Source organism: Hakea prostrata, chromosome 7 (genome assembly GCF_041222555.1).
Source record: "Hakea prostrata isolate BN-2017 chromosome 7, UWA_Hpros_2, whole genome shotgun sequence".
NCBI classification, from domain to species: Eukaryota; Viridiplantae; Streptophyta; class Magnoliopsida; order Proteales; family Proteaceae; genus Hakea; species Hakea prostrata.
Genome location: NC_142606.1, coordinates 1,044,160 through 1,056,203, shown reverse-complemented (window position 1 = coordinate 1,056,203; position 12,044 = coordinate 1,044,160). Strand labels below are relative to the sequence as shown.

Here is a 12,044-nt window from a genome sequence, read left to right as displayed (position 1 = left end):
CTACTGTGAAGATCCTTCGCAGTGACAATGGTACAAAGTATATTAATCGTGAATTTCAGAGATATATCTCTGACTTTGGCATAATACATCATACTAGTTGTGTTGATACGGCTGCCCAATAGGGGGTTGCCGAAAGGAAGAATCGGCATCTTTTAGAGATAGCCCATTCAATTATGATTGCTATGAATGTTCCTGACCAATACTGAAGTGAGATATGCTCATTGCCTCTTACCTTATGAATAGGATGCCTAGTAGACTACTTGGTTTTAAATGTCCTAATGAGATTCTTCAAGGAACCTCTTCTTTTGTCGTTCCCCCAAACATTTTTTGATGTGTGTGTTATGCTAAAATCACAACCCACCAGAGTAAGTTGGCTCCCCGTGGCCTACGCTGCATATTTTTGGAGTATTCTGCTACTTAGAAAGGGTACAAATGTTATAATCCTCCTTCCAGAAAAACCATTGTGTCCATGGATGTACTTTTTAATGAGTCTTGCCCTTACTATACACCTCTCCAGGGGGAGAGTTCTAAAAGAGAGGTGTTCTTTCCACCTCTAGACCTTCCTATCACACATATAGATTCCCACACTTTATCACAACACAACTCAAGAAGAGTTTTCAGACCAGGGGGAGACTTCGGCCAATATACTTGAGGACTCTAATTCTCCCCCTCTATTTTCTAACCCATGTGAAGAACCTAGTCAGTGGGAGATCACTTCTGTGAGTCACACTATTGATGTCTTTCAAAACAAGATTGACCAGAATAAGGAGGTGTAGACTTAGCAGAGGAAGAATTACAATTGGCCAAAGCAGATGGATAAAAGTGACATGGTACCACTTTAGTCCCTTGCTCCAGAATCATATTCTATTGTTTCCCTGAAGTATCTTCTTTTGATCTTCCTATTGCTGTTAGAAAATGAGTTCGATCTTGTACTCATCATCTTATAGCTAAATATGTTTTTTATGACTTTTTGTTTGATTCTTACTGTGCTTTTATATCCACTCCATCATCTGTTTCTATTCCTAAAAATTGGCAGGAAGCCTATGCTGATAAGAGATGGAAGGTAGCTATGGTAGAGGAAAGGCAGGCAATGAAGAAAAATGATACTTAGGAGTTGGTTATGCTTCCTCTAGGAAAAAAACCCGTGGGTTGTAAATGAGTGTTAGTGGTTAAACAAAATATGGATGGATCCGTCAACAGGTTAAAGGCTAGACTAGTTGCAAAGGGGTTTATCTAAACATATGTGATTGATTATCAAGAGACTTTTGCCCTTGTTGCGAAATTGAATACTCTCAAAGTTCTATTGTCTGTAGCTGTAATTAAAGACTAGAACTTGCACCAACTAGACGTAAAGAATGCCCTTTTGCATGGGGAGTTGGAGGAAGAAGTCTATATGAAAGTCCCATATGGTTTCTCTGATGACAATACTGTTGGGAAAGTTTGTCGGTTGAAGAGGTCAATTTATGAGTTAAAACAATCTCTTAGACGTTTGCATCTTCGCCAAATGGTTTCTCTGCACATGGGAAGGCGAAAACGTCATCTGCACATGGGATACAGGTAGGGTTTTCACATATGGTTTCTCTGCACATGGGAAGACGAAAACGTCATCTGCTTTTCTATAGGGTAGAGAGATGTGCAATTGATGCGGAGCCTTCTCCACACCACCTCTTGAACCTCTTCCATTACTGCATTTCTGTATCCCTGCTTTCCTGTCACCTGTGAGCTGAAATTCTTCTTTACTTTTACTCTTCCACTGGCACCTCTGCTGTTGCAATGACGCTTCACCTCCCAGACCTCCATAACCAGATCAACAAGAGCATTAGAGAGCTTGGCAACACTACTGTTCTCCAAATCCCAGGTTGCTACCCATTTGAACTTCACAAATGGGGCCTCTTTTATTCAACATAGATGCTGGAGCTGGGTAAGCAGCAGGTGGCTGCATTTTCACTCATCCCTGAACTTGGAGCTCACTCTTTTCTTTTTCCTTTTTTTTCCTGGTGAAAGAGCTCACCCAGTTTCATCTCATCAGGATCCAATTCTTTGAGGTCCAAAATGACAAGAATATAAGGGCAACATTGGTATCTAGTATGGTTCTTCTAAATCAGTGTAATATCATCTTTTGGCTTCTCAATCCTAGAGGGGCAAAATGGGCATTAAACATCCAACCATAATGGGCTTTTAAGTCTTAACACTGCTAGAAGTCAGGGAGGCAATAGTAATTTCATAAAGAGCTGAGTAATTAGACTGTAGTACAAGGGGTGCAACAGTAATTATCCCAATTAAATGACTTAAAGAGGACTTTGCGTGATTATGATCTTCCATAGTCCACTGTTGGTTATTTGCTTGGAAAGCATCAATCATGGTTCAATTAGCTCCTTTTTTCTTTCAGTTTGCAAGGCTTCTAATAATTATGAATATTGCTGGGGCTTACTTGATGCAAAAATCAGATGTTTTGTGCTGTGTATTCTTGAACTTGATCATGAGAAAGAAGCCTTTAGATGGTTACTTCCTGAATGTACACTGAAATATCTTATTGTTATTATCTTCAACTTGAATGTATTTTTTTACTCTTTGCTGTTTGACCAGGGCTAAATTCATATCAGCAGAAGAGACCACAGGTGTCACCTTTGATGATTTTGCTGGTCAGGAGTACATTAAGAGGGAGCTACAAGAGATTGTCCGGATATTGAAAAATGAAGAAGAGTTTCAAAACAAAGGCATCTATTGCCCTAAAGGCGTTCTTCTTCATGGCCCTCCTGGGACTGGTAAAACACTGCTGGCTAAAGCTATAGCTGGTGAAGCAGGGCTTCCTTTTTTCGCTGCAAATGGAACTGATTTTGTAGAGGTGAGATTTGATTTTCACGTGAAAACTCAGCTACGATGATATAATAGGGGAGTACATGAAATGAAAGACCCTCTTGGTCTCCTGTCTTACTTCACCAGTAATTGTTATAAACTAATCTGTTAAATTATGAAAATATAGGCCAAGGATGAGAATTATATTTCTTCTTGTTTTTATTTAGGAAGGCTTGCGCATCTGTTCCACTTGTAGCTGAAGATGGATACCCTGATACTTCCCCTTTTATCCTCCTTCCCTTGGTTTATTTAGATAATCAGTGAGCTGATTTGTTAGCAAATAGCAGCCTTGGATCATCTTGAATTTATTTCTATATCTACACATTTATCTACAGGGGCCTGTGCAAGCAGATCAGATGTTTCAAATATCTAAGAAGGGCAAAAATTTAGCGTCCTTACACAACGTTTTCAGATAGAATCTTGTTCACATCAAGAGCTAACAGTGTAGAACTCTATGCAACACTGATTTTCCTTGCTTTCCTTGCTAAGCTGATCTACGAACCTTAGTTTCCTTTGTTGACTGGCTTGGGTTTCATGGAACAGCCAAGGCTGAGTTAAGATGTTTTGATGCAGGGAGGTAGGGAAGAAGAAGAAACGAAGTCTCTCACACAAGTTCCTGCCACACTCAAACCTCAAGTCTTAAACCCTCACACTCCATCTAACCTAAATATCCACCTATTTGCCCGCAACCAGTACACTCCTCAAGCAAGATGCAAGGGCATTGGATGGAAACAAAACCTTGTACACCCATCAACAGATCTACATTCAAATTCTGCACTTCAGAAACAAAAAAGTTAAAATGCAGCCACAACAATGACCAAACAAAATTCTGCCCTATCATGACTTTATTTATAGCTGAAAAATGCAGATCTAAAACTGTCCCAGAATCATGGGAATCCAACCTACTAATTCTAAATACAACAACAACAACAATAAGCCTTGTCCCAAAAATAAAAACTGATTCTCTAGGATTCTAAAGACAGTTCCCAAAAAGGAAAGTAAATATGGAACTGAATCTGTTGGGAAAAAAATAACATTCTAATTCTGTGGAACATCGAATACTTTCCAAAACTGTAATTTCTTTTCTCCAAAGTCAGAACTTTCCATTTAGAGACAGCTTGCACCCAAAGGAACCACGATTTGGTTTCTAGACTCCCCATGCAAGTATTAGATTATTGCAACACACATGGAAAGTATCCTTGAACACTATTTTGGTTCCCCCTTCATATTTCAATCATACCAACTCTTCCCTACTTAAAAGAAAGCTTTACAGAACTTAGGATGACCTTTGTGTGGTGCACATGTAATTTCCGCCTGTGTGGAACTCCATAACCTATGGAAGTTTGGAATGAAGATTTTCAAGACAGGGAATTTTCTCTTAAAGATTCAGGTGGAATCAGGGGCTTACCAACTCTTCCCTACTTGAAAGAAAGCTTTATATAACTTAGGGATGACCTTTGTGTTGTGCACATCCAATTTCAGCCTGAATGGAACTCCATAGCTTATGGAAGTTTGGAATGAAGCTTTTTAAGACGGGGAATTTTCTCTTAAAGATTCAGGTGGAATCCGGGGCTTCATGTGGTCAATGTCAATATCATCAGTTGTGTTCATTAGGTAATCCACAAATATGTAAACTTTTATCTGCTTCAAATTCAAGACTCTTCATGTTCTTCGTTGCTTGATACACAGTTTCCTCAATAGTTTCTTCAACTACCTTGTCAATTGTAGCATCTAGTTCTGCGTATTTTGTGGCTTCAACTTGCTTGCATCAATTTCTTCAACATAAGCCTTTGCATCCTGAACATCAATGATGGATTCTTCTGTGATGACAGGATCGGCTGAAATTTCAATACTAACATCCTTGGAAGGGCTAGTGGTGTTTTGATCTAACATCTTCAAAATACCTTCAATTGTTATTAGAATTGAAGGAGATGAATGGATTATTCATTACTCCCTTTACCAATCCCTTGAGTTGTAACCCTATAGCGTGGGCCTCTTGCCGCATTCCGCTCCCTATCACAATCCTCCCTCCCTTTACCCAAGTAGGCTTCTCTCCCAATAGTGGTGTATCAGTGCCTGATGTGGGTCCTCCTCTTTCTATGGAGGAAGGTGTGAATGGTGCCGATGATATCTTGGCGGATCTTTGCATGAACTCCTCCCATAGTTCCTTATACAAGGAAGTACGCAGAAGAATTCAGTAGTTAGGATGACATTCACCCTTAAAAATCGTAGAATGTTCTTTCCATACACATCTCTTTTCCATATCCATTCAAGAGTCCTTTTCTTATGTGTTTCCACACACCTTTGAGACCTCGCAAAATGGACAAATTCATTTTCTTATTCTTATGAACGCATACAAGATCCATCACGACACAGAGGATAACGGTAACCCCACCATTAACTACTTCATTTATGAAAATCATAGTATTAGAAATAACAAATGTTTCAACCATCTGCAGTATTAACTAGAACAAGATCATTGTTAGAATCTAACAGAACATTTTTAGGTTAGGACTTAGGGTACCCCTTTTCCATGGCTTTGATAACACTTGGTGGAAAGTTGACCTTGAACCATGGGACCAATCAATTGCAGTCAAGATCAGCACAAAAAGGATGAACAAAATTTAAGAACTGAATTTTTTATTTTATTTAATCTTTGCCTTTTATTTTTCTGTTACATATTAAAGAAGAAACATATAAGGTTCAGGAGAAGAGGGGGATGTAGAAGAAAGGGGGATAGCGATGGTAGGCTATCTCAGTCTTGGGCCTCTAACCTAGAGCTATCTCAGCCATGGTTGTTAGAGCGTTCGCTTAGGCGCACCTAGGCAGCCGCCTAGGCACTTAGGCCCATTTTTTGGGTCTAGGTGGCCTGGTGTCGCCTTGGTTTTCGTTGCCTTCTAACACCTTGCCTCGCCTTGTTTCCTTGACAACCATGATCTCAGCTGTTGAAACAAGCCTTTTGTAGCCTAACACTGGGAAGGAAGCAGTAGGAATTCCATCAATCAAGTCTGAATTCTATGACATTTGACAACTGGTGGGGTGTATTATCGACTTGGTCCAAGCTTCTGAAAAAAGTGTCTCAAAAAATAGAAACTTAAGCTATATAAAGCTATAAACTACCAAGTAAAAGCTAAGCAACTAAAATAAAAGCCAAGGAACTAACAGAGAAACTTCTTATCAATGTAGTTTACTAAACATCAAAATAGGGACTCCTAAAAGCAGAAATAGTGGGAAACTGAAACAGAAACTACCTAAGATTCTGTCAAAATGAAATAAAATTCTATTACAAATTTAATAATGAAATAAAATATACCGTCTAGAACTGAAAATAGAAACTAACCTAGGGCAGAATAAGGATAGAATCTTTATGCACTTTATGTTCCCGCAAGATCTAATAACTAATATGTATCCCCGTAGAAGGCAAATATGGGCTGTAACACTGTTCATGCGAACAGGGTTTTTTGTTTTCTTTTCTTCATATTCTGATCTGCGTCAGAGCCAGGAGGTCAGGTTTTCTACCACCGTATGCATGAAGAGTTTGGGTGGTTGTGCCTCTCAGCGCCAAGTGAGGGTCTCACATGCAGAGTGTGTGTATCTAGGCCGACGCATGCTTTTATGTTGGTAATTGATATACATTACCATGGCCATTAAATTACAGGTTGAACTTTTGGGATAACTGATGGTGAAATGGTATCCAGCTTGGATTTGGCTTTGTCCCTCTTAATATCCATGTGTTCGCCAAAGCTACATGTGAAGAAGAGTGTTGAAATATTATATAACACCAACATCTCAACCTATTTCTAGTAAGCATGTCTAGTAAGCATGTAGATTTCCTGAAACTATACTTCCATTTAAAGAAAGCAAACAGATCAAATCCTTACAAAATGTTTTCTTTCTAACTGGGGCTAGATAATCTCTGTTTGGTTAGTACTTAGTAGTTTAGGACATCTTGAGAGTCACATGGAAGCATCTTCTTTTATGTAACATTTCAAGCAATCTTTATGGTTATTGGTTAGTTCTTTGTTTTCAGAAATTTTTCCCCATTAACATGTAGGAACAAGGTTGTAGCATGCTAGTCAGGGACTATTTAGTCACCCAAACTTCTTATAGATTCTAACCCTCCTTCCTTTTCCTTGTTTTTGTATTACTTTCCCCTAGTTCAGCTATACACATGGTCTCTATTTCCTTAAAATCTGCATCCTTTAACTGTGAATAAGATTTTAAATTGCTCTTTATCACCCATCCAGCACCTGGGAAGCACATTTTGAGTTAAACTACCCAGCTCAATTTTGTGATGTGAGTTTTTATTTCCTCTGCAGTCTCCCTCATATTGTGGATGCTACATTCAAAATAAAGGAGATACTTGCTTTAGGTATCTTCTGGGTTATCATGTTGGTGTGTCGTTTCTATGGAAGTTCCTTAGAAGTTCTACTCCATGTTTATTGTTGTTTGACCTATTTTAATGGTCTTGGATACTAAAATGGAATTCTTAGCGTGAACAATTTATCTTTGCAGATGTTTGTAGGTGTTGCAGCATCTCGTGTTAAGGATCTTTTTGCTAGTGCCAGGTCGTTTGCACCATCCATCATATTTATTGATGAGATAGATGCAATTGGTAGCAAGCGTGGAGGACCTGACATTGGTGGGGTAAGTTGATGTGCAACATCTATTCTTTTCACTTATGATGGATAAACATGACCACATTTCTGAATACTCAATCCATGTAGATTCTTCTGCTGTGACTGACTACACATACTTATTAGTCAGGGTGGTGGTGTCATCTTCTTTTTACTGTTTTATTCCTGAGCTTCTGTTCTAGGAGGTTTTGTGCTTAATGGTTGCAGGGTATTATTTTCTATTTTGCTTCTTCATTTTGGGCCCCTCATCTTGCTTCCTTGATGCATTTCCAGTGCAGAAAGAGGCTTGGCTTTTTGGGAATAAGTCTAGGGTTGGGTTTTCTGCATGTTGCACCTTTGATGTTGTGGATTTTCTATGTAACAGGACACTTTTGTGGGCCTAGAATATCTGTAGTTAGGTTGCATTGGGGATTTTCTAGGTTCTTCTTTATGTAGTTTATTTTATGTTGCTGTGTGTTTGTGCAAGTGAACCGATTTTATGTGGTCCAGTTTATGCTGCGAGAATTTTTAGTTGGTGTTTTAGTAGGCCTGGATTAGGATTTTTAAATCCAATTTTCTCCCTTTCGGTATAGATGTCTTATTCTGAGTCTTTTATAGGTTATAATAGAGCCAAGTATTGAACACGGATTTCATTATGAAATTACTTTATAAGCTGCTGCTGCCTTCTTCCTCATTGGGAGAGCTCAGTTTAGTGGGCAATCTAGCTCTGGTGTATTAGTGTTTGATCCAACTGAAAGTGCTGGGGAGGTTTGACTCTAGCTCATCTCAAATTGTTTGAAGCCCCCTTCAAGTTCTTCAACAATTCTTCATTCAATTCTCTTCAAATTGACCTTGTAACAAGCTGCTGCCTAGGATTTTCTGCGACTACAGTAAGTTGTTGACAACCCTCTGCTCCCAATTCTTTTTCTGCAAAAACCTTAAATTTCCAATTTCATAAAACTGCAAGTACTTTTGCATCCATTCATTAGTACCATTCTGTATTTGGACCATAGCCTCCAATCACATGCCCTCACAGTCGATCCACTTCACCCCCCACCCCAAAAAAAAGAAAAAAGAAAAAAACCCCACCTAGTTAGAACTCAGTCCCAACCCTAACCCAAAATTCCATCCTAAAGCAAATCTTCAACTTAGATGCCATTTCTTAAACCAGGAAACCAAATCCTAATTTGCAGGAATTTCAAATTCAGCATTCAAACCCCTGTCGCAAAGCCTCAAACCTTGACTGTTAGTTTCCCTGTCACCTACTTGACTAAACCCGTCATTCAAACCCTAACTGCACCCTAACCCTCAAGTAGACCCCTATTTGACCTATTTGATCTTAGCTGGTTCATTCAAGGTCCTAGTTTATTGGTCTCATGTTGATCCTTTTCAATCTAGGGCTACATCTTTGGTTTTACTTTCATCCTACTGAAGTCTTTCTCTTGTACTGGTTAACAGTACATGTGCAGAAATCCTGTAATTTTCAGTGCTTCATATGCTTAGAACTTCTTTGTTCAAATGGCTTTACTGATGCTATTGCTTGTTTAAAAGAAGAGAGGAGTTGCTGGAGTTTTGTTCAGTATTATGCTTGTAGGCTATAAAGTTTGGTTGCAAATTACTCAGATTCCAGAGATTGGTCTGGAAACCAGTCAAAGAATTTACAATCTAACCAATGCAATGCATTAAGAAACTCATGTGGTTGTGTCTTAAGTACTTTGGGTTGTTTATAGACTCTATACATATCCTATTTAGTTCTCCCACTTAGGGCCATATTTGCTGTTGACCCATGAAATTGATGGCTTTTTTCTTGAATTTAGACCAATTTTGGGATGCCGCTTCTCCATTTATCTCCTGCTTGTCCCATATTAGTCCTATGTAGTGCATTCTTTCTTTTTCTCTGTCTACAGAAAACAATAGAAATGTTCTCACTTTATTTGTAATGTCAAATTACCATAGAGGTTTCTAGTAATTGTTCCACCAACAGTGCTTTTGTAGGAGTAAAAAGAGTCACCCTTGTTAGCTGACTATGGCAAATTTAAAACTACAATTTTTTACACCTTTCAATGGATATTTTCTTGATTGCTTGCCTCATTCTAAGTCCTCATTTGGTGAAGACATGAGTACAGATTTTTCATCGGAAATTGTTTCTGAGTTTGGCAGTTCAATCCCGGTGATCTACATCTTTTATAACCCTTAATTAGAGAAGTTACAGTTATAAGTGAATATTACTGTATTATGCTGCAGACTGCAATTCTATGGTCCAATATTAGGGTAAATTTTTTATTTCTCTTTATTTCCCCTTTACATCTTCTAATATCTATTTTTATTTGTTTTTGGTGATACTGATATCTAATTGATTGTGCATATTATATTGATTATAGATTTGTGCAGAAAGGGAACTAATTGGTTGTGCATATGATATTGATGATAGGGTGGTGCAGAAAGAGAACAGGGCCTGCTCCAAATATTAACTGAAATGGATGGATTTAAGGTTTCAACTTCACAGGTATGCTCAGAGTGTTCAGTCAAATCATAATGAGAAGATTGTTGGAAAGTTACTGCTAAATTTATGCTTGTCAGGTGTTGGTTATAGGTGCAACAAATAGATTGGACATACTTGATCCTGCTCTTTTGAGAAAAGGCCGCTTTGACAAGATTATAAGGGTTGGTTTGCCATCTAAGGATGGAAGGTTGGCAATATTAAAGGTATGATATTCTACACTGTAATCTATCTATTACATAGTTTTGATTTGAAATAATGCTGATTTCCCATATACATTCAGGTGCATGCTCGTAATAAATTCTTCCGTTCAGAGGAAGAAAAAGATGTACTTCTGCAGGAAATTGCAGAGCTTGCAATAGATTTCACTGGAGCAGAGCTGCAAAATATACTGTATTTACTACTTTAACCTTGAATTTATTTCTTGTTCTACATTCGGTCAGGTGGTTTTAACTGGCTTATCTCTATTCTAAATGGCAGGAATGAAGCTGGAATCTTAACGGCCAGGAAGGACTTGGATTATATTGGACGGGAGGAACTTCTAGAGGCCTTGAAGCGAGTAAGTACATTGGTAGTCTTCAGCAAATATTGTTTACTTTGTCTTTTTGCTAGTACTTGTGACAATGCGTTTCATAATTTATGCTTTTGCAGCAAAAAGGCACTTTTGAAACTGGTCAAGAAGATAGTAGTGAAGTCCCAGATGAATTAAAGCTGAGGTTGGCATATCGAGAAGCAGCTGTTGCTGTTCTTGCATGCTATTATCCAGATCCTTACCGTCCTTTTATTGAGGTGTGTGTGCAATTTTTTGTGATACTTCTAAAAGGATCTTCTTTAAATCATGGACTTTGTGGTAATACTAAGTTAGTTGGCCTCTGTTACAGACAGATATCCTTTCCATCCGTAGCCAGCCAAATATGCGCTATGCTGAATCCTCGGGGAGGGTCTTTTCAAGGAAGTCAGATTATGTGAACTCTATAGTACGGGCGTGTGCACGTAAGTTTTAAATTGTGTCTGCTTTCTTATTTTATACGTTCTTCTTATGACTTAATTCTTTGATTCTTAGCTGTCCTTGAATTAGAAGCATGTATGTTTGGTTTTATTTATTTATTGATTATCTATTAAAGGGCACTCCCATATATATATATATATATAAATATGGCTGCCTAAGGCTGCATTTGTTTGCTGGAATAAAGGTGGGGTGTGAAAAACATTTGAAAAAGCAAACTTTTCCAATAAATCCTAAAAGTGTGGTTTGGTTACTTGGGGCTTGAGACAAGCTTCTTTAATTTAAGGAAGCTTGTTTGGTGACGTGGCAGGCTAACTTTCCCACCCTATGCCTTTTCAAAACCCCACAGAATATGTGAGATTTTGTGAAAAAGTGTGGAAAATCAAAAGTGGAACCCACATTTAACACTTTTCTACAAAATCCTTCATTTCCTTTCCTTCTCCCTCACCCCATTACACATGAGGCCTACATGTTTTTTTTTTCCCACCCCACCTTTGCAAACAAACGCAGCCTAATGGTCAATGTTCCATAAATGTTTTTAGACACAAATATAGTTGTCAAGTTGACCCAAGGTAGTGGAGGGGGGCGTCTAAGCAATTAGGTGAACCAATAGCCCAAGTGTTACTTTTTATTCCCCCCTGACTTTTTTTAGCATTATTTAGTATGCTACATTAGATACATTGTGTCATAAAAATCGACATAAGCTGCTCCAAGTTGTCAAAATTGAACATTAAGTCCCATCATGTCATTAAATGAATATATTTGCCATTCTTTTGGCTTTAATAATGTCTTAGAATCATAAGATTTATCTAGAATTTGATTTGAGAAAAACCTTATAATTAGAATGTTAAAATTGTCAACCACAGTAGAAAATCCAGCTTTTGTTCTTAAACTTTTTTATTTTGGGGGTTTGGATGGGGGAGGTTTTTATTCATCTTTTAACTATTTTTATTGGATTCAAATGGGAGTTATGTTGCTTACCTATGGGCAACTATTGAGGTATTAAAACAGTGTGTAAAGAATAATGGGGCGGAAAGAAAGGGAATCTAGGCAAATTTGCGTTTGA

At 38.2% G+C, this 12,044-nt stretch overlaps 1 protein-coding gene across 1 annotated transcript in view; it reads left to right on the top strand.

Moving 5' to 3' along the window:
• EMB3144 (AAA-type ATPase family protein) overlaps positions 1-12,044 on the top strand; it is a 30,690-nt gene that overhangs the window by 9,591 nt on the left and 9,055 nt on the right. The window contains exons 4-11 of the mRNA XM_089161974.1: positions 2,587-2,845; positions 7,372-7,503; positions 9,904-9,978; positions 10,053-10,178; positions 10,256-10,365; positions 10,453-10,531; positions 10,624-10,761; positions 10,854-10,965. Coding sequence (XP_089018100.1) covers positions 2,587-2,845; positions 7,372-7,503; positions 9,904-9,978; positions 10,053-10,178; positions 10,256-10,365; positions 10,453-10,531; positions 10,624-10,761; positions 10,854-10,965 — 1,031 coding nt within the window. The remainder of the gene's footprint in view (positions 1-2,586; positions 2,846-7,371; positions 7,504-9,903; positions 9,979-10,052; positions 10,179-10,255; positions 10,366-10,452; positions 10,532-10,623; positions 10,762-10,853; positions 10,966-12,044) is intronic.